Source organism: Electrophorus electricus, chromosome 22 (genome assembly GCF_041902795.1).
Source record: "Electrophorus electricus isolate QZ-2024a chromosome 22, ASM4190279v1, whole genome shotgun sequence".
Taxonomy (NCBI): domain Eukaryota; kingdom Metazoa; phylum Chordata; class Actinopteri; order Gymnotiformes; family Gymnotidae; genus Electrophorus; species Electrophorus electricus.
In genome coordinates this window covers 6,648,995-6,671,670 of record NC_137518.1, presented here as the reverse complement: position 1 = coordinate 6,671,670, position 22,676 = coordinate 6,648,995, and the positions used below count along the sequence as shown (strand labels likewise).

The following is a 22,676-nucleotide window of genomic DNA, read 5'->3' as shown; positions in this document are numbered from 1 at the left end:
GGAAGATAATTAATCTCTTTGCATTCTGTACTATTGCATTGTACTGCAAAGTCAGTAGTTGGGTGAAGAATACTTGTATGATTTTATAACTTGTTTGAATAAAAAGGCAGCACATTGCTAAAGGGTATCTGCATACAAAATGGTTTTAGCTATATGACAGAATTGCCATATCCATCAGTAGCAGAGTTTATGCAGGCTGCATTCTTGAAACAATAATACCTTGAACATATCCTGGTATTCTCCAGTACCCCACCTTCTTCAAAGTGACAAATTCGAGAAACCTGACCTGTATCCTTGGTATTCAAGGTTTAGGGATCAAAGGGTATAGGCATAGAAGTCACTGCATTTTGTTTTAAAAATCTCAGGGAAAGAAGAATGCATTAATTTATTGTTTTTGCCTCTAAAAACCTTTCTTAATATGACAGGACATAAAGTACATTTTGGATTCAGGTTGTTAATGATCTGCCTTTTTGATCAGTGTGCCGAACTAATGACCTTTTGTCTTTACTGACCAATCTAACTGTTTTGGACCTGATTGGGCTTGTACAGCTAATGCTTTTAATAATGTACTATATAAAACACGGTGGTCAGATTTGTAATTATTTCATTAACCATGTGTGAGCAGCGTCCTTTTAAAAGGTCATTATTGTGGTGGTAGTAGTAGGCAGCTAATGTTCAATGCAGGCAATGTATATAGTGTTTTTTTTAATGACTTGCTACTTTATGTAAGCCATGCCATGAGCAGGAGAAGGGGGGGGGGGGGGGGTAAGGGTAATATTACCATTTAATTAAGTATTTTTTAAATACTCTGAGATGGTTTTAAGGTGCATTATTCGTTTTTAAACATTTTCACTCCAACAATACTGCAAACGGTGATAATTTTGGTTACTGATATTATAGAAACATTTCAGTACTATCAGTAATGCCAACTACTGAGCTTTTAAATTAAATTTGAGTGTAAAAATGGTAGTGTTTATGGTGTTACCTAGCCCTTTTTTTAAGCATAAATCAGTTATTTCAAGTGGGAATTTCTTTCTGCCGAATTAGCAGAGCTGATTATATAATATAAGGATTTCCTTAGCTGTACATGTACAGCAGGAGTGTGCTGTATTGCAAGATTTGGTTTCATGATTGCACTAGTGTTAATAAAGCTGTTCGTGTTGCATCGTAGGAAGTTAATGGGTGTTGGACAAAAGTGCATTTTAAATTTTGTTTTTTTTTTCCCATATGTTTGTGTAGTTTAAGCAGTTCTATCTCGCTCCTGACAGGATGCCGACAAAAACATCATCAAGTGGTTGAAGGAGAATGGGCGGCTGGTTAGCGCTGGCTCTTTCAAGCACAGCTACCCCTTCTGCTGGAGGTGAGTAATGGTAAATGACAGAGGGTCTCTGAAAGCAAGAGGACAACTCTCACTTATTTCATCTGGGGCTTCAGTGTTCAGCCACTTAGACTCTTTTTAGCAACAAGATTTTTAGAGTTTTTTACAGCAACTAATCATATGTGCTTGTGTACTTAAAAAATGGCAGATCTTGTCTTCAACATCTCTAAGCTCTCAGAACATGAAAACAAATTTACCCCAGAACAGATCAGAAACGAATAAGGGGCTGTGCTTTGGATCAGCCTTCTCATTTAGTAAAAAGAGACTTTTAAGATCTCTTTATACCAGTGTATCAGATCTGATTGTATTTTTGTGTCTGAACTTAACACACAGATATTTAAGTTTGCCTTTAATTGTTTGCATTTGTAAACAATTATACATAGCATATGTGTGTGTGGGGGGGTTGTTTGTTTTTGTTTTGTTTTTTTTAAACATGATCAAGATTTAATTTTGACTTTGGAAATGACCAAGGGTTCACTCTAAAACTTTAGCTCAGTCCTCAGCATATTTATTGTGCATTGAATTGTAAGCCATGTGCAGTATTTGTTGATAAATTGATTATAACAATATGCTATATTGTTGAAGTTCTTGAATCCCTACTCCTGGTCATTCCGAATATGCAGTTTTTCTTGCTGCTAAGAGCAGGTAATTTCTACCATAACACCAGTTCAAGGCAACGTGCATTTAAGGCTCATGGATCCTACAACAAAATACCTTCGGGCTATAACCAGGCACTGATTATTGGATGGGCTGTTGCTAATGGAAGCAAGGTTGTTAATTAAACCTAGGCTGTATGCAAGCATTATCCTATAAATAGCCATTTATGCCAGTGTCCTTTGAGTGTGCTGCTTACCAGAACAAAGACAGGAGATTAAAAGCAGCTGTTTCTATCTGAAGCCCATGAGCAACTTCTTTGAGTGTTCTGATGGGTAGAAAGTGCTAACCAAAGCCTTGGTGTTGTTGATGGCAAAAAATAAGCATCCCACAGTTGTTGAGGATTTACACTGCAGTGCACAGTGCACTCTTGACGCCACCTAGGCAAGAAGATAATTCTCAATCTCTGGGACACATGGCACAGTCCCAAATGAACTGGCCAACACTTTATGCAGCTCTGTTTTAAAAAAGCCCCTTTTATTGGAGCCCGACAAGTGCCCATTTATCTGAGGCCCTGATAGCGATCGTAACTGGCTGAACTCTGGAGAGGCTCAACATCGCAATCCTGGCAACCACGGCCAGTGCTCACAGTGTAGACTTAAAGAAGCACTTGGTCTGAGTTCACAGGCTGTGAGATTTTTCACGTTTTCAACCTTGCAGCCATAAACACAGTTGCACTCAACCTCTAGTGTAAGGTTCTAAAACTGGATATTTTTTAGAAGCACAACAGATGCTCATGTCTTGAAAACCAAGCAGGAGAAGCTAAATTTACCCATCCACAAGCTCATCCATGATGATGTAACTCTGTGGAACAGCATACAAATTACCTGGAGCAGTCTGTCATCCAGTTCCACTGAGATGGACAAGAGTGTAAAGAGAAATAAGTCAAGGACCTTGGTTCCTTGACTAACAGTGAAATTAAACTGCCAGGGGACCTCCTTCACCTGCAAAAAATTCTAAGATGATAACAATTCTTACAGGCACTGAAAAGACCCATTCAGTATCAGTTCTCCTGAAGGAAATTGTCCATAAATCTAAAGAGCTGAATAGCAGCGCTTGTATCAAGGTGGGTAAGGAATCCAACCTAATGACTTGTCTCTGGGATGTAGATACACGGGTCTTGAACTGCAGGACAGTCTGCACAGGTCCGCAGCCTTTTCCCAACATTTAAATCACTAGTTTTGCTTGATGAAGCCTCCAGAGGACATCTACATGTGCTTTGATCCCAGTATATGCACTGATATCTATCTATCTATTTATTTATATATATATATATATATATATATATATATATATATATATATATATATATATATATATATATATATATATATATATATATAAATTTAAAAAATCATTATCTAATTAATGTTGCCGTGAATCACAAACATGTTCAACTGAAATGGTGTCCCCTATACCATGATATGAACCAAATCAGGGCATTTGTGTTTCATTTCACCTCTATTTAGTATAGATGAGAAACTGAGAAAATAGTAACAAGATTTAAACTTGCATCTTTACTAGTATGAGTCATGCTGTTGATTTTCAACTAGGATCATCACCTTTGACAGAGCAAGAAAACTTTGAAAGACTGGCTAACCCTTCCATCAATAGGATGAGTCTTCAGCACTTTGTCTACATGGCACATTAACACTGCTTCACCACTTCTCAACATGCTCCAGATGTCTGTGTCCCCTGCACTCTTCGGGTGCTGCTGCTGTCTTGAAACGTCATTAAATCAGCAGCACATGGGGGGAAAAGGAAGCGTGGGTGAGGCGGCGAGCCTCTCAAGCATAAGCATATGGCACTCAATGCCACAGGAATCCCACTGAATGCCCAATGGGATGTCTGGAGAGGTCACTCTCCTTCCTCCCCTGCAGAGCCATACTTAGCCCAGTCACGTATTAACTGTTCTGGGAACTCTGTCACTGTTCCCTCCCTGTTGATAAACTCAATGTATTGTATTCTGATGTATTGTATTCTTGTATTGCATTGTATTCTGTGGTCATTGGTATTGGCTGGTCAGACTGTTTATATATTGTCAATAGTTTGTAGCCTGGGAGAAGAGATATTTGGTATCTTTGCCTCTTTCCCTCTTGCTTTTTTAGAAAGAGAGTGGAACTGTATAAAATAAATCTCCTTAAGCCCTTGCTTAAAATGCTGTTTGTGGTTGAGATGATTGGAAGGGTGACATCAGATGTCGCTAGCTGAAACTTTTAAGCAACAATTAAAGGCATTTAAAAAAAAAAAATTTAAACACAGTATGGGTATGACATTAATTGATATGGAAGATGTGTATCTTGTTTGTATTTGTAATTGAAATTGAAATTGTGTAAATTAAAATAGTCAGTGTTGTGCAGCACGGAGCCTGCAGCATTGAATAATCTTTCTGCATTTAACAGGTCAGACACACCACTCATCTACAAGGCTGTGCCCAGCTGGTTTGTCAGAGTAGAGCACATGGTGAAGAAACTTCTGGACAACAATGCCAAATGTTACTGGTAAGGCCTATCAAATCTGCAGCTTATTTCATTTAAACTGAAATTTTGAGCTGTTTAACTGGAGTATTGAGCTGTCAGGGAATGTCTGCGTCATAGTCCAGTGCTCATGTAGTAGTATAATTTTAAATTCCCTCTCATCAGGGAGACTGGGCAAATCCATGCCCACGCTTCTGCTACCCTACAGGTGCCAGGCCGCGTCCTCCAATTCCCATAGGTCTGCAGTAGGGACGGTTTGCTCCAATGTGCTTGTCAGTCTGAGCCAAATCACATGCAGGCACCAGGGACGGGGGAGGCAGGAGGACTTGTAGGGCATTGTAATGCTGAGACTGTACCGCACATTTGGGCCTCCCCATTTATATTTCATGTACTGTACCTGCTCCACTCTACAGTGGATAAAGAGCAAGTTTGATATGCAGCAGAAGGGGTGTAGAAGGTCCTTGGAAAAGCATACCGTAATTTAACCTTGATACATGATGCTTTTAGCTTAACAATGTTCATTGTTTTTAAGTGTTTTAATTATGTTTCTCTCTTGCTCTCTCAATCTCTTTTTGTTTCTTTGTCTCTTGTTCTGCTTACTGAAATAGTATTACTAAAATTTTGCATACATATAATTTTTTACATACACTAAAAATGTCATGAAGAAAAATGTCTCAAATTTTGCTCTAGAAATATCACTTCCACAGTAAAATGATCATGTTATGATCTATCCAAAGTTAAATGATGCTTGTTAAATGGACACTGCACTGAGTTATCCGCTAAACTTTTTTTTTCACTGGAGAATCATCTCTTTTTGTATGTAGGTGTATAACTTTAACTGCACCTAATGTTTTTGATTAGAATTGCATACTGTTCTAATTGACAATGTATTAGTAATGGAACAATGTGCAATTAGAACTATATAAACACCTTCTTGAATAAATCCCATTATAGAAGTGGGCCTTTTATCTTGTATATCTAGCAGGCTGAACTACTGTGCAGGCTGAAGCAGTCAGCACGGCAAATGGTACTCTGAGAGCAAAATTAAAGTCCTCCGTCAAGATCAGCACAACGGCAGTGCTGCTCTTAGAACATCGTGAGGAACCCGTTGCTCATTTCAGGCTGTGTGGGGGAGTGGGAGACGGCGCCCTCCGGTTCCCACGCTCCGAGCCATTATTTTTAGGCAAGGCTGCCTGCAGCAGCCTCCTGCTGCCCCCAGATAAATGCTGCCTTGTTACAATTTGCGGATCATTTTAAAAATGACATCATTTTGAGTGGTGCGATGGAGGAACATTCACCCTATTGTTGTGGGTTCACTGGTTGGAGACCTGATGATTCTATAGCCATCTGTGATTGGGAGACCTAGGGAACAAAACTGTCTCTGCTTTCTCAGTGGAAAGGATGGAAATACTCTGTTCCCTGTCAGTCACCATGAGAGTTGACGATCATGGATGTCTATGCGCTTGCAATTGCTGATTGGGGCAGTGAGGGCTTTCAGCTGCCCCCTGTTGCAGTGTGGGCAGCAGCTTGTAAAGATGTGGTGCCTGGCTTCACCTGTCTCTGAGAAAGCATGTGCTTGCTTGCACCCTTCACAGTTTGTAGTTGTCATATGACGAGGAGAGTGAACTAGCCAGTTGGTGAGTGGGGAATTATCTTAATGACTAAAGTTGGGAGAACATGGGAGGCAACAAAAAGCTGCTCGCCAAACCCAGAGTGTGGGATCAGTTCCCACACTTTAACACTTTTGATAAATATAAGATAAATAAGTAATAAGTTAAATGAGTAATAAATTGCCAAACCTTTTCATGTTTGTTTGAGATGTTTGTTCATTTGGTAAAATCAAATGTATTTATATAGCGCTTTTTACAACAGACATCGTCACAAATCAGATTTACAAATGTCCATGTCCAAGCCCCGAGTGAGCAAGCCACAATAGCAAGAATTTTAAGAGAAAAATAAATGTAAAAAATAAAAATTAATGTCTAGTCCAGTTTTCTGGTTGTCCTAGTCTGGTGCTGATGTGCCTGTGTCTGTGGGGAAAGACCGTTCAGTGCCATGTATGTCATTAAAAGTATTTTAGAATCGATATGAAATTTTACTGGGAGCCAGTGTATAGTAGCTAAGATAATTTGATGACATCAAAAACTTTGGCTGCTGCATTTTGAACTAGCTGGAGCTTGTTTAGGCAATTAATGGTACAGCCAAATAGTAAGCCATTACAATAGCCTAATCTTGAAGTGATAAATGCATGGACTAGTTTTTCTGCATCATGTGAGGAGACCTAAACCCTGACCGAAAGACTTCATGTATCTGGTTCCTATTTGGATATGAGCTTAGCTGCTGAGCTACAGTGCTGAGCTACAGCTAGAATCTTGGAAATAAATGGAGGTTTGAGATCAGCCTGTAGTTTGACAGCTGACATGGGTCGAGGTTAGATTTTTTTGATAAGTGGTCTCATCACTGCTAATTTAAATGACTTAGGAATGTAGGCAAGCTTCGAGGAGTTTACTAAATTTAGTAAAGGTTCAGTTACTTCAGGTATGATTTCCTTAAAGTGTCTAGGCAGTGAATCTAGTAAGTATGTGGAGGATTTTGAGTGTGAGATCAGAGATGCAAGTTCTGACTCTTGTATAGGTGTAAAGGATTCTAGTCATTTTTGGCTTGGTTGTTCTGATCTCTAACTAGCTGCCTGATGTCACATTAATGCTCTTAATGTTATTTATAATGTGCTTAATTTTCTCATTAAAGAAATCCATGAACTTACTACTGTGTGATTGTAATCTGAGCATTGGTGTCAGTTTTAATCCTAATTAGATGTGCTAAATTGAAGTCAACATTATTTTTGTTGTTTTCTATTAGGGTTCAGAAGCTGTTTGAGAGGTACTAAGTGCTTTTCTATACTTGAGATGGCTCTCCTTCCATGCAAGCTGGAAGACTACAAGCTTAGTGTGCTGCCATTTGTGATCTATTTTTCAAGAGTTTCGTTTTTGTATTGAGTGTGATTTATACCAAGGTACTAATTTTGTGTCCCTAATTTTTTTTTATTCTTTAGTGGAGCAACATCATTGAGTGTGCAGCAGAATACTGATTCTAAGCATTCACTTATTTGATCAAGTTCCACGAGGTTTGAGGGTATCCTAGTCACAAATAAGTCGGGTAGATTTGCAATAAATCTAGGTGCAGTGGCTGACATGATCGTGCGTCTGGTATGATAGCAAGGCAAGGTTATTATATTGTGGCTCGTGTAGTTCAAATGAAATTATGGAATGGTCTGAGATGGTATCCGACTGGGGTAGTATAAATACGTTGTCCATGTCTACGCTGTATGTCCGTACTAAGTCGTGGGTGTGTGGGTGTGTGTGTGTGTGTGTGGGTGGGTGGGTGGGTGGGGGGTTCTCTTGTACATTGGGTGAAATCAGTTGATTCTAATACAGAACTGAAGGCCGATCTCAGCGGGTCTTGGGCACTATCAAAGTGAATATTGAATATTGAACTCGTCCTTTCTATTGGAGTGAATAGATTAGGGAGGAAATCTGCAAATTCGTTAATAAATTATTAGTAGGGTCCTGGTGGCCTGTCAGTATAAATAACTGTAATGCCACCTCCACGGCCAGTTAGATAAGGGCGGTGTACATAACTATAGCCAGAACAACATGCTTTGTTTAAAACTGTACTCATGTGGCTTGATCCAGGTTTCTGTTAGACAAAGTACATTAAATCTATGATCTGTTAGAATTTCACATATCAGGAGTGATTTAGAGGTTAGGTATTTAACATTTAGTAATCCCAGCGTTGGATGAAGGGTGCAGGCAGTGTTCTGTGAATCAGTTTGTTTAATACTAATTAGGTTAAAACATGTTTTTCTTTGTGTCTGTACCCCAAGCTAAGCAGAAACACATAAAACGGTGTCAATATGATGAACCTTGGGTGATGTCACGTTGCGACCAGCAGTCTGTTGGTTTAGTCTTTTTGTCTGCTGCCTGGCCTCTGCTCTGGATTGTCATAGGTTAAGTAGGTCTGTCATATAAAATTATGGTTTGTTACAGGAAAGGAGAGCAGTGCCCTCCCTATTTCATTGTAACGTCACCGATTCGCCTTGCTGTAAGGGCTGTAGTGCTGTAGTTGAGGGCATGCTAAATTACCTTAAGCTTGTACTTCTAGTTCCTCAATACGTCTAACACTTCCTAGAGTCTGGATGCTTCTCACGCTAGAATCTTCTCCGTCAGGCTAACAATTAATCTAAACTTCTCACAGATAAAACCATCGCTTAGAACGGTTGAAGAATAGCTAAACATGTTCCACTCAGCGTACTGAAGGAGAATGGAAGCGGCCATGATGGAAAAGCAAAATGTTAAGGTTACGTACATTTTTGGTAGTTGTTTGGATGTAGTTTTTGTTGATAAAGGAGTTTTTGATGTCTATTCTAGTTTCCAGGTAGAATAGTTAAGGCCAAGGAAATTGATAAACAGCTAGAGAGCAGTAAGGGCTAGTATGCCAAAAACACTGGTGTTGGTGCAGAAAAATTAAAAAAACAGGAAGCAGCATCACCAGAGTTTCTGCACGGCCTTTGGTCAAGCTATTTACACAGTCCTTTGATAACTTTTATAGCATTTGATGATTCATTATTAATACTATTCAAAATAAAATAAGTTTTATTCATGCTCGGAATCTTGCCTTTTCACCTCATCCTCAGTGGAAAAGACATTCTGATTTAGTGTCTTTGAAATAGAAGTTCCAAAAGCCCATCAAGCAAAGATTTTCTCAGCTTATGTTCACTGGTTGTCCCACTGCATATAACAGGCTAACATGGCTTACATTTCACATTACTTTATTTAATATGTTTTTGAACACCTGCATATTAAGCAATGGAAGATTATGCCTGTCGATTTCTTGTCCTTGTGACTTAACGCATAACACGTCATTGCCCTGTAATTTGTGCATATTTGCTTTATATTTCCCCTCCCATTCCCCGATAGCCAGGTAGGCTAGAGCTAACTCCCAAGTTTTGACCTGAGGTGACCGCACGGCTCGTCTGAGATAAAAGTGTCTTCTGTCAGCAGCCTTCTTCCCTTTGGCTTATAATAGAAGCACGTGGATGTTAAATAGCCCCCCTACATCCAGCACAGGACAGCACACTTAATTCTACATTTAGTCCAGGGAGCAGAGAGAGAGCACGGGCGGGGCGATGATATCATTAAATTGATATATTGGGTGCCTAAATAGAAATGCCTCTCTCAAATGAGAACTGACGAACTTGTTGCTCAGTCCCTGGACCCTAGGTGATGGTTCGCACCAAAGTGCATTCTCCATAGGAGGATGGTTTCAGTGTTTTTGCTGCAACTCCTTAAAGAAAGTGCCACAATTATAAGGGTAATTGGCTTGATAAGAGACAGAGACCTAACTAAATAATGTAATGCAGCACCTGAGCCATCGTTTTAAATGTAACCACAATTATCAGTCATGTGCAGAACAGGTGATGAAATTGTCCATTAAGTATTTGAAGTCACTTCATCCTTTGTTCATTTCAAGTTCTCAGGTATGTTTATCTCAGGAAAGTTGCTACAGCTACTGTGTTTATTGTAGCTGTACTAATATATATTGGATTTACAGCTAGAGTCTTTACAAATGGCATACTTTGCCATGCCATATGCTTCCAAAAGTGATATGCGTGCGAGAAGCACTAATGCATTTCTGGCATAACAGTCATAACTTTGTAATTTGCAGTAGGTGGGTCATGTAATGGTGGAGCTGTAAATGTGATTGCACCACCCACATTGCTATTCATATATCATGCAAGTGCACTAATGTAATGCTGCAATGCTTTCATCATTTGGCACTTCCAGCCGGAGAACAGTTGACATGTCTTCCTTTTTTTTGCTAAGCATGTCAGTCAGCAAATGTCTAGATTTTTGTCTATACACATTGTCTCCAGAAGTATATTTTTGCTAAGGAAAAGTCTTACATACAGGAGTATTTTTAATTCATACTCAATACTGTGCTCAGCCATACAACTGCATAGGATTAAGCCTCCTTCTCCTATGTTATTCAAGCTGTCGGCTAGCTTGAGTCTCTCGATTCTGTTATACAGATTAGGCTAAGTGGCTTTAACGCTTCTGTGAAAGTTGACCGGAAGACTGTGGGGAAGCAGGAAAGAGGTTTCCCTTTGCCAGACACTGAATGCAGATGCTCCAAGGTATCACTTTATTTCAGGGGCCTTCAGCCAATATGCCAGTTGAGTCAAAATGCAGCCTTCTGGTTTTGCAGCTGACCTTTACATTTTTGCAAAAAATCCTCAACCACAGAGGATCTTGAAAGAGATGGCCACATGAGTCAGTAGAAACAATTTAATGTCCCTCCTGCATTCAACCTCCTGACTAAATGGAAAAGATTTTTATTTAAAACACTCATCACCTCTTTTACATTGATTAGGAGGTAGTTAAAAGGGAGACATTTGTATTGCTCCTCCTCCCACTCTCTCCCTCATTGTGTCTGCCCCAGGGTTCCTGAGTTTGTGAGAGAGAAGCGCTTTGGCAACTGGTTACGAGACGCACGTGACTGGGCAATCTCACGGAACCGGTATTGGGGAACACCCATTCCTCTGTGGGTCAGCGATGACTTCGAAGAGGTCAGTGACAAGTTGTTTGCCAGAGAAATAAATACGGGTGAGCATACTAATTAAAAAATTTCTTTTAAAGACTCAAGATCTGTCTTGGCAATGTGACATGACCTTCCAGTTGTTTTGTGAGGTCAGGATGACCTCCCTGAATTTACTGTTCTGTGTAATTGGTTTTGATTGTGTTTGTCCTTGGTGCTTTGAAAAATTAATACTCTCAAAGGTGAACACTGCTGAAGAGGCTCTTGGTTGCATTGTTTTCATCTTCTACGCTGAATTACTATCTTGAGCAGGCCAAATATCTATTTAAGCACAAAGCCTGTTTGCTGGCCCACCGCTCCAGAAAGCACTACTCAACTGGAGTCGGAATTGGGTTGGTGGTGTCTTTGCGGGCTGCGACAAGCCTCTAGAAAATAAGGACAGCGACCTGCTTCCTGAAAATAGCATAATGAGTTGTTTCCAAGCTCCAGTCTCAAGAGTGCCTTCTGACTCCCAGAGCTTTTACTGGGGCCAGAAAGTGGAACTCCCTAGCTCTCTGATGCCCAGGCCCTATCTGGGCCATCTTACCTGTGCCCAGCATGGAACAGGGACGATGGCTCAACCTTGACACTTGAGCTGATGTGCAACACACTTTCGGAGTAAATGTCCTTGTCCACCTGAAGTTGAAGAGTGGCCTGGATTCGCTTTAGCCAGCTGTCTATTCTTCCCCATATGGATTATAGGTGTCAATGTAATGGAAGAGCTGTTTCCCATTGTAATGATGGCTGCTTCAGTCTTGGGTAAAATAAAATGGAAAAAGAGCTGCTATTGATTTGGTTGGTGGAATTTTTAATCTAGAGCTTTATTAGCAAAATCAGGCTTGCGTTCCTATATCTTTCGTTGGTCAGTCTGGGCAAGGGAGTTTCATTTGTCTAAAAAAGACAATTGTTAAGTATGAAGCTTGAGTTTCCATAAAGCCTGCTGGAAAATGTGCTTCTGTGAGCTTTACTATTAGAGCTTTCTCAGTGTTATCCCTCCAGTTTTACGAACAGAAAAATAGACCATATTCCCTGGCTATTTTAGGGGATTTTTTTTTTTCTATGTTCTTTCCAGCCTACCACATGACCATTATGATTTGTCAGGTATGGAGTGATGCCAAAATTGAGTGCTTATTTATTTATTTATTTATTTTATTGTCCCACTTCTCAGGTGGTGTGTGTGGGCTCCATGGCTGAGCTGGAGGAGCTAACAGGAAGCAAGGTGACTGATCTGCACAGGGAGAGGTGAGTCACTGGTTACCACGACCATCCACCACGCTCCTCTGGCTCTTCCAATGCAGCAGGGCTCGCTGTGACTGGCGTTGGCGGATACTAGCGGGATTGCTTTCGGTCCCAGTAGAAGCTGAATAATTTGTGACAACAGTTTCACCAACTGGGGGAAATCTCCCTTGTTGCTGGCACCTCTTAATGCACAGTGTAATTTCACCTAAGGGGTTTTTATGATTTGGCATTAGGAGTCTGTAGCAAATACAATCCAGTGCATCTATAAACTCCTCAGGGTTATTTTTCTTTGATTAGTGTCAGTAAAGTGTTGCGGTGCCTCTGGGGCCAGACTTTGCCTTGTTGTGCAAGCAGGTGAACATTCAGGGGAAACTGTACTGCTTTTAGCCATTGAGTCACCTACTCCATGAATACCTCGGCTGTCCTGTGGTCAGACACTGATAGCTGATGAAAAGCCAGATGATGGTGAATACAAATGATGGTAAATTCATTGTTGAAACTGTAGATGCAAGTGTAGTTTCCACAAACCAGAGCCTTTGGCTTGTCATTATCCTTGTCCACCTCCCTAGCATAGACCAGCTGACGATCCTGTCGCGCTGTGGAAAGGGGAAGCTGAAGAGGGTCTCCGAGGTCTTCGACTGTTGGTTCGAGAGCGGCAGCATGCCCTACGCCCAGGTGCACTATCCCTTCGAGAACAGGCGAGACTTCGAGGACACCTTCCCTGCCGACTTCATCGCAGAGGGCATCGACCAGACCAGAGGCTGGTGAGGGGGGCTGTTTGTGCTCATCCTTGTGACATGCTGGGTGATATGCTCTGAAGTTGGGAATCGTGTATTGGAAATCGATAGGCTTGCACGAATTGAAATGCAGCTTGAGAGCAGTGAGCTGGTGGCATTTGCACAACTGATTCAGCACTAAACTGTTGCCAGTGTTTCTGATTAGCATAGGCTGTCAGAAGTGTTGGAAAATCGTGACATTAAAATTGATAATTCATTACACTGAAAGCTAAATATCCTTCTAATGCGCAAGAGCAGAATATTAAACACTTGAGGTGGTTCTTCCTCAGACCAACCATCTTTGTAATGTTTAGCAGTTTGGCAACTCATCGGAAAAGAGTAGTATGCAAGTTGATGTTTGCAAATCTCATTTTTAAGGTTCTACACGTTGCTTGTGCTTTCCACTGCCCTGTTTGGCAAACCTCCCTTCAAGAATGTGATCGTTAACGGCCTGGTTCTTGCAAGGTAATTGTTTTGCACCACTCATACTCTCACCACATGTGAAGGGCAAAGGGAAGCATCATGTGACCTGTACCAGCTTGAAGTCTTCAGTGAAACATAGAGTGCCGGTCAAACAAATTTTCTTAACCTAGTGACCTCCAAGAACTTGGCATGGCTTAAATTTACATATGTACATATGTCCTCTTGGCAGTGATGGCCAGAAAATGAGCAAACGAAAGAAGAATTACCCAGATCCCAGTCTGATTGTGCAGAACTATGGTGCAGACGCTCTTAGGTAAGCATCTCGAGTGTAATTCAACATGTTTGAAACTCCTCAATGAAACATTTTTAAATCAAAGCCCTTCAAGGTCTGTTGTGCTACAGCCATATGGACAGTGAATAAGGCAATATTGAATTCATCCATATAGTTGAATTTGTTCAAGGAAATGCTTAATTAAGCGTTCTCTGCACTTTTGATATCACTGTTGTTTTTTGGGGGGTGGTGGGGTTGTTTTTAGTTAATTGCAAGAAGCTGGTATTGACTGGAGATCTCAATAAAAAAGTTCCATAGTTCAAGCAGTGTTGACCCTTGAACAGAATTTCCCTTTAGCTATGAAAAATGCTATCTTTCTAATGAGAGGTCAGTGATATTTTGTGGTATTCAGAATCCCATTTTGTCTACCCAATAAACTTTCAATCCATTGTATATCCCAGAAAACTTCATTATCTAGTAATAGTATATAAGTGCTATGCATAAGATGAAAACAAATAGATTTACATTTGTAAAGTGTCCTTGTATTAATTTAAGCATTTGATATCTGAGATGAATGAATGAAAGAACAGTTGTTTTTACAGAGTAAAATATCAAAAAGGACCAACTTTTTTTTTTTTTGTGTATGCCATATAATTTCAGAATACCATTGGCCTCTCGTAAGAAAAAAATTCCACAAGGCCATATTTGCTCTAGCAGCTTCTGATGGCTTCACTTTCATCTGTCCTCTGACCCCTGCCAATTCATCCATGGACACAGGGATAAAAAGGGCTATTTGATGCTTTTCACAAGACGCAGAAGGTGAACTGGTCTTGCTAGGGTGCACAACCCCCTGTTTTGATTACTGTAAGGTGGAAGCATTATCATACTTCTTACCAATGACCTCCCTTTTCTAGAAATACTATGCTTCAAGGGCTGGGCTTATTGACTCAGTTTTCATAGTGTGGATGAGATGGGCTTGTGTAATAGTGACTCAGTAGCTCCAACTCAGCTAGTTTCGATAACCTGTTATCCCCCAGTAAATACACAGTGATTTTATTTGCTATAACTCGGAGGCTGCTATGTAATGTAGAGTAGTAATTGGACGAAGTGAAAGTATTTTCCAGAACCTTAAACTAAACGCATCAATTTGCTCATCAGTTCAATCTTTTTAAGAAAGCCTGAAGATTACCAATAGTAGAAATATATTGCAGATCAAAGTATACTAAATGTATTTGGTCTGTAAATTTGATATAATGTGGTCACACTCTCCATACTCTATATACAGTTAGCATCATGGTAACTAAATTTACCTTAAACTAAACACTGTAAATCTGTTATATCTTGGTCTGTGTAAATGCATGCAGTTGATTCCAAATTGATTGGCTAAAGATTTTCAAGACTCCATACTTTACCATACATTGTCGGAATTAAGTCAATTACTTCATGTACCATATTTCCATAAGAAGGACATCCAGAAGAGATCACTTCCAAGTTTTATTTCCTATATCAGATTGCCAGTGTGTTGAAAGTTCAGTCAGGTTTGTGAGTCTCCTTGCACAAGCATGTCAGTTAATTCCACAAATGTTATATGGGGCTGAGGTCAGGACTTTGTGATGGCCACTGCAATACTTTCACTTTGTGGTCTTTAAACCATTTTCTTATAAATTTGGAGGAATGCTTAAGAACCCAGTCCTTTGCTTAGGATTAGTCCTTTTACACTATTTATCATGTCACCAGTTATCACCAATTAAATGAAAACCAATTAGTTTATCTTCTTTGGTCCATCCAAGTCCAGTGAAAATCTATGTAAAAACCTTGGTGTACTGTCTAATCAGGTAAAACCTGTCAAACCTCAATATGGTTTGACCTTAAGTTTGACAAGCAAGTTTGACAAAAAAATGAAATGGATTGTAGAAACTACTTTTTAATAGAATGAATGCTGTCACTCAAACTTGCACACACATTAAGAAGCTCATAAAAATTTTAGACCCTGACCATTGACTCACTTCATCACTGCATTCAGTTCAAGATTTTGTTTATTTGTCTTTAAGACCCTAAATGGAGCTACACCTTCTTATATTTATAGAATTACTCCAGTCCAGCTCTTCTATATGGTCTCAGAGTTTCAAATCAGCTCCTGTTAGCTATTCCATGATCTTGATTGATGAAAAAGGAAACTGGTCTTTTGCAGTTACAACTTTGAGGCAATGGAAGAGCTTGCCATTATTGTTTTTACATGTTTCTAGTACCTTCAGTTATTTGGAAATTGCTCCTAAGGCGTTGCATATTTTATGACAAGGGCATAAATGCACTGGTTTTAAAGGTAGGCCCTTGAGTACAGCCACAAGTGCATTCCTAATTAACTCCTAATTATGACGGTTAGCCAACCAGCTTCTTAAAGTTATTACATCAATTTCTGAAATCTTCTAGGCTGTTTAAAGAGAGTTTTGATCCAGCCAAAATCTGATATGGTGAATTAAATTTAGGTAAAAGTTTAAATTTAATTGGATGTTGTAAAATGATTTTATTTGAACACTAAAAGGTCCTAACTGACTTTCCAAAGGAAATGTATGGTAAGATATGGAGTGTAAAAATGTTTGAATGTCTTTAGCCTAGTTGCGGGTAATTTGTCCCTGCATAATAAAGGGAGTGCTGTAGGTGCATATGATCTTACTTATGGTCGGTCTTATGTTTTTAAGCACCGTCTTAGTCAATTATAAAGTTATTCCCACCTAAAGGATTATGTATGATCAGTACTAAAAACCATTTAAAAAGACAATTAAATGAACTATATTTCTTGTGTTTTCAGTTTGTCAGTAAAAATGTAATTATCTGTAAAGTGTAATTAATGGCAATCATTGATGGTACAAAATGTGCATAAATGTAAAAAAACAAAAAAATATAATAATGAAAAATTATTTAAAAAAAAGATTAGAGTAAGCAATTAGAGTCTGTATACTGTTTAGAGTCTGCTGCTGCTAGTTTCCTGAGGTGCATGACAAGCCCCAGTCTTGTTTAGATTTTTTGCTGGCCAACTCGAGTAGTGATTCTCATGGATTCTCTTTTGTTAGGCTATACTTGATCAACTCACCTGTGGTGCGCGCTGAAAACCTGCGCTTCAAGGAGGAAGGTGTGAGGGATGTGCTCAAAGATGTCTTCTTGCCGTGGTACAATGCCTACCGTTTCTTAGTGCAGAACGTCCAAAGACTCCATAAGGTGCATGCACACACACCCTGATGAGACATGAAGTAAGTGGAAGACCTTCAGAACAGCACTCTCCGATAGGACAATGCTGGACATCTACCTTTTTGCAGAGTTTGGGTGCAGTGCATGTAACCAGCACTCTTTTGAAGATAAACCTTTTGTATGATTAGTGAGCCCAGGAGCATACTAACACTGCAATGCACAAGCATCAAATTTTGATGGTCTTCTAAATGCATCAGCAAACCCACATTTGCTTCATGACGTTTAGATGAGCATGGGAATACTGAAAACCAAGCAGCCTCCTACCAAGCCAAGTCCATGAATGCAGCACTGTGAGACATCCTTTGTCTGACATCCTTTGCTCATATTTGCTTGCATGTGTGAACAGAGAAGGCACCTGGGGGGCTTTTAGATACATGCTTGAGTGCATCATGTTCATACATGAGCCTGTTTTGCTGTAGGAACCCTGGAAGACAGTGAGACATGTCAGGGATCCCTCCAGTGGCTCACACAGGGACTGTAATGCATGAGGAGCTGAATGCAGGATATGAAATGCAGCATAGGCTGCACTACAAAGTCTCAGGTGACACAGAGCCTGCCTATTGTCAGCGAACAGTTTTCTGTATATATCCTGAAACTGGGACATTTCAGGAAAAAAATGATCGTGCAAACAGCAGCCTTGGTTGACTGTAGAGTTAGCCAGGGCTTTGCTTGTCGATATGGTAGCATACAGAATCTTATATCTACATGCAGGCCCAATGTGTCAAAGTGGTGCGCTGTCATCAGATAAGGCTGGCTGACATTAAATGAAACTAGTGGCTTTTTCCAGGATTTGGGGTAGGGTGAGTGGGTGAATAGCCATACCATTTGACCTATTTGGAGGTCAAAATTTGCTTGCCTGGTTTTGCTCTTCTTTAGTACACCTTTTCCCCTTTGAGTAGTTGTTTGATTTCCTCACTGTTCAGTAGCAGTTTTTTATGAATTATGAGCCTTAATGTTGTTGTGACTTGCGTGCTGATTTGGTACATCCTAGTGGCCTAGCAGAAAACCCCTTACTGTGTACTATTTATATTATCCTATGGGCCACGTTGTTCCGCTTTAAATGAGCAGGGCGATGTTTGTTTGTGAATGCCGCAGGTAGAAATGCGATGCTGTCGTCTCTTACTTGGCTCATTGGCCCTGCCTGTTTTGTTTGTCTGCCAATTAGGAGGAGAACATTCAGTTCTTGTACAATGAAAGCACAGCCAAGCTGAGCGGCAACATCATGGACAAGTGGATCCAGTCTTTCACCCAGTCCCTCATTCAGTTCTTCAAGGTGGAGATGGCTGGTGAGGCATGCTAGTGACGTCAAAGGGTTAATATGATGAAAGTGCCTGCGAGTGTTGTGAAAGCACCTGCAGAAGATGCCCGGGATCCAGAGCTATACATACTTTGAGCTAGCCAATTAGCCATTTGAAGTTTAAGCACTTGAGCTGTGGCACTGTCACGTTGTGGCAGTCAAAGACAGTTGGGTGTCTGGAAGGGATCCTTCCCTGTCGCCACCTTCCTGACCTGAAGGAAAATTTGTGTGTTCTTCTCTCAGCCTATAGGCTATATACAGTGGTCCCCAAGCTTGTCAAATTTGTGGACATGCTCACCAACTGGTATGTGAGGACAAACCGCAGGCGTCTGAAGGTAGGCCGAAGTATGATTCATGCACCACTTCCCTGTAAATACAGCCAGTGGTGGCCTATTTACACCCACTCGCTTGATTTGAAGGATCTTATGTAAAGCTTTTGCAACCCTTTCCTGAATGGTACCTTTACCCTACATATAAGGATTGTTTGTTTGTTCACTACAAGTGTGTAACCTGTAAGCAAGTTTTATGCTTGTGTGCGTATTTATAGAAGTGCTGCACAAAGAGGAATGTATTTTTGTTCCCCCTTGTGTTGTCATAGAGCTAAATATTTGGCTTAAAGTAACAGCATTTTTATTTTCTTATGTGTCATCTGCTCACCCTTGTTATTTTTAAGGACATTTCATTTGTTTGTTTATTTGTTTTGCATGTTAGCATGTTTGTGGCTCAGCAGAGAGAACCATGCTAGCAGCTGTATGTGGTGCTAGCATGAGTTGTTTGTTTATATATTCTTGTTCTGACTCTCAGGGTGAGAGCGGAATGGAAGACTGTGTCTGGGCCCTAGAGACCCTCTTCAGTGTGCTCTTCTCAATGTGCAGACTGATGGTGAGTCCCACCGCCTGCGCACAAGGAGCAAGCAGTGTCCTAGTACTCTCGCCGAGTCATAGTGCAAGTCGCTTGGCTTTGCTGTACGAGTAGGCATCTGTGCCATACTTGAATGCAGTTCTTAAAGTGGAGAAATGTGAAACACGGTGCAAGCTTGATTCCTCCCTGGCATGTTGGCCTTTTACAGAAAATATTTTGCTGAATTTGTGTACCATTTACTCACATGACAGTCAGTAGCGCGTCACCCAACAGGCACTACATGCAAGCAGCGGGCAGAACTGAAAGTAATTTTTACCCAGCTGAAGACTGTTTGTGTCCTCTACAGGCTCCCTTTACTCCATTCATTACTGAGATGATGTACCAGAACCTGCGTCACCTCATTGACCCTGCCTCGGTGGAGGAGAAGGACCCAGGCAGCATCCATTATCTAATGCTCCCTCAAGTTAGGTACAGTACTTTGCTTGCACTTCTGCATTATCTTGCTGTGCTTTGAACCTTAGAGGCACCAGAGTGGCAAGTTGGAGGATGCCAAAGTATGCAGAGGAGCATATGATGCCTGGGACTGAATCCAGGCCTCTCCACTTGCGCCATATCCTGATGCTTAGCGGGCAGGGCAGGGTGCTGGGAATCACTCTGCTTCCACTGTTGAGTGACATTTCGATTCAGACCAATGCTACAAGGCTAACAGTGAGCGAAGAGGGGTGGGGGCAGGGCCCCAGCGGCCATATGGACATTGACGTGCTCTGTCTAATTAAGGGTAATTCAGTTTGTTTGCCAGCACTGGTCCTGAAGTAGCATTGCACTGCACGGCTTGTTGTTTAAACTGCACTCAGTACACCTAACTCAGTTAATCGCTTAATCATCAATCATCTCAGTGAAGCATTCACTCGCTTGTCTCTCCATTTCAGCTTGTGATATTTGTCAATAGAATTTAGCCTTACTATTATCTTCTAGTTTGTGTTCATTTTATGTTGGCTTTGGCACTCACAGTAAATAAAGTTCCCATAAATCAGCAATGGGACAGAATCTCACAAAAAGACAAAAGGAACATAAGTGCACACAATAAAATGAGAGCAAATGGTATATGGAATATATGAATAGCATGTAGACTTTTTAAATATCCTTCTCACATATTTTCATCTTGTTTTGTGTTGTGAATGCATGGCTTCCTTAGAAAATCAAGTAGCATGCCGATGCATGTAAAGGTGTTAATGTCTTTCTGATGCATTGGATAGCAAACAGGGTAAGGTGCCAACAACACCAAGGTCATGGGATTTGTTTCCAGGGAGCACAGATGCAGTCATACTGACAAATATGTAAATCACAGCAGATAAGAGCATCTGCCAAATGCACATTTTCTCTATGGAAAGGCAGGAAGACGCCTTCTGGACCTGCTGGTTCACACATGGTCTATGCACCCAGGTAGAGCAGTCAGCTGGTTTCCCTGAAGTAGACATGTCAGTGACTCGGCATCCTTCATCTTTTAAAGTTCCTGGTGTGTCAGGATATAGCTCTAATAAAAAGAACTTGGGGCCTAGGGACAACTGTATGTCAATCATGAATTTTTCATGTGATATTTCAGGCCAAAATTCTGTAATCTTGCTGCAGTGTCATTTTGTGTGTTCACATTTTACACTGGTGCATGGGATTGCTGTTAACTAAGGTCATTTTTCACTGCACATTTGTGGACTTTGGGGGTGTGGGGTGTCTCCTTCCAGACATCTAACCACTCTACAAAGGAGTCAGTATGACAAAAAAAGGGGCATGCCTTATAAAGTAGAAATTCTCCCTTCGCTAAAATAGTCATAAGTACTGAGCTTGCATGTGTGGGTTGGGAGTTGTACTGTTTGGGAGCCCATATTTAGTTTCTAGCTCTTCTGCCTTAATTGGTCCCCCTTTTGCATATTATTATAAGACTACATCAAAACAAGATTTCTCTGATCTAGTATTCTTGGCACCTTGTTGCAGACATGACCGTTCAGTGCAAATGGATTTGGATTTGAAGTTACACACACACACACATCAGTTGGCCATAATCTTGGACTTGATGGTGATTCAGTGTTTGTCCAGGAGGAGAAATAAAACAGGATAATTGCTCATAATCGGAATCTAACACATCTGTTTCTTTAAATAATATTAAAACAAAAAAAAATCTCGTGTACTCAAACAATTTTACATTAGGTGATACAATTTTTTTAAAGAGATGTTAACATGCTTTGTGATAACCTAAGCATATTTCTATTAAACTGTGTGCAGTCGGCTGCCCCTTGAAGTCCATGGTATAGTCATGAGTTGTATGATTATCAGGTGCATCTGACTATCTTATTGATTCCTCTTTCAGCCCCCAGAACAGTGTGAATCCTCCAGAGAATGGATTCCACAAGATGATGGCTGCAGGAATATTGTACTATCCCATACAAGCTTTGCTTGCTGTGAATTGGACAGGTGCACAGTGTCGTAAACTGCCTTTTCCACCTCATCCAAAGAATTGCTAGATAGCCGTACGGTCTGGCCACAGTGCAGGCCACTGAAGCAGTGAAAATTGAATATCAGGTTCCTGGAACAGTTCAATGTAGTTCCTTCATTCATTTTCATGTCTTTCCAACATAAGTGCAGAGAACCAACTAAAAGCTTATTCACAAACACCTCTTCCTGTACACAACGGCACACATACGTCAACCTTCCAATAATGTCTTTAGTGTAATAAGTGTAAACACGAAAAATGTTGCTGGAAGCATCTTTACAAGTACAGCTGCACAGTAGTGAATCAGGCCCTCTGGTCTACTGCTGTGAATCGAGCCCTCTGGTTTAGAGTAGTGAATCAGGCCATCCAATCTAGAGCACTGAATCATGTATCCAGAATGTGCACATCCCGCCAACCTTGGACATCAGTTATTTCTGAAGCTACACTGGAAAACACTTTAAGCCCCTCAGGCACTGCAGTTCAGATGGAAAACACTGCTATAATCAATGCTGAAGAACCTCACACAGCCTGCACTACTGTACTGTAATCCCTTCAGAAGCGCCCCACATGGCTGGCACTACTGAACTGTATTCCTTGAAGTACCTAGCACATCCTGCTCTGTAACTCATGTTTACACAACTGCACTTTACATTTTTAAATTCACTTAATGCACACTGAAATCTGTGTACTATGAACCTATATACTGTATGTTGATTCTTATTCACCCCCACCTATTATATTTATATAGGATGAGGATGAAACTCATGATATAAATAACTTATTACAGTGGACAGGGCTCTAGATAAAAGTGGTGGGAAAATGGCATCCTGATTCCATCTCTGATGATATTTCAGATGGCTTCCTCTGCAAATATTTAAAGGCTCCAATTGGACATTTATTGGTCAGATAGAACTAAATCCTTTTTGGAATCTAAAC

General features: G+C 40.5%; 1 protein-coding gene across 2 annotated transcripts in view; it reads left to right on the top strand.

Moving 5' to 3' along the window:
* The window catches only part of iars1 (isoleucyl-tRNA synthetase 1), a 57,285-nt gene that overhangs the window by 19,666 nt on the left and 14,943 nt on the right, over positions 1–22,676 (top strand). Inside the window, exons 12-23 of one of the 2 annotated variants that reach the window (XM_027020349.3) lie at positions 1,269–1,360; positions 4,435–4,533; positions 11,008–11,134; positions 12,311–12,384; positions 12,951–13,145; positions 13,536–13,622; positions 13,810–13,893; positions 16,923–17,067; positions 18,263–18,383; positions 18,638–18,729; positions 19,199–19,276; positions 19,602–19,723. In XM_027020349.3, coding sequence (XP_026876150.2) covers positions 1,269–1,360; positions 4,435–4,533; positions 11,008–11,134; positions 12,311–12,384; positions 12,951–13,145; positions 13,536–13,622; positions 13,810–13,893; positions 16,923–17,067; positions 18,263–18,383; positions 18,638–18,729; positions 19,199–19,276; positions 19,602–19,723 — 1,316 coding nt within the window. The remainder of the gene's footprint in view (positions 1–1,268; positions 1,361–4,434; positions 4,534–11,007; positions 11,135–12,310; positions 12,385–12,950; positions 13,146–13,535; positions 13,623–13,809; positions 13,894–16,922; positions 17,068–18,262; positions 18,384–18,637; positions 18,730–19,198; positions 19,277–19,601; positions 19,724–22,676) is intronic. The other variant, XM_081705324.1, reaches the window with a different exon arrangement.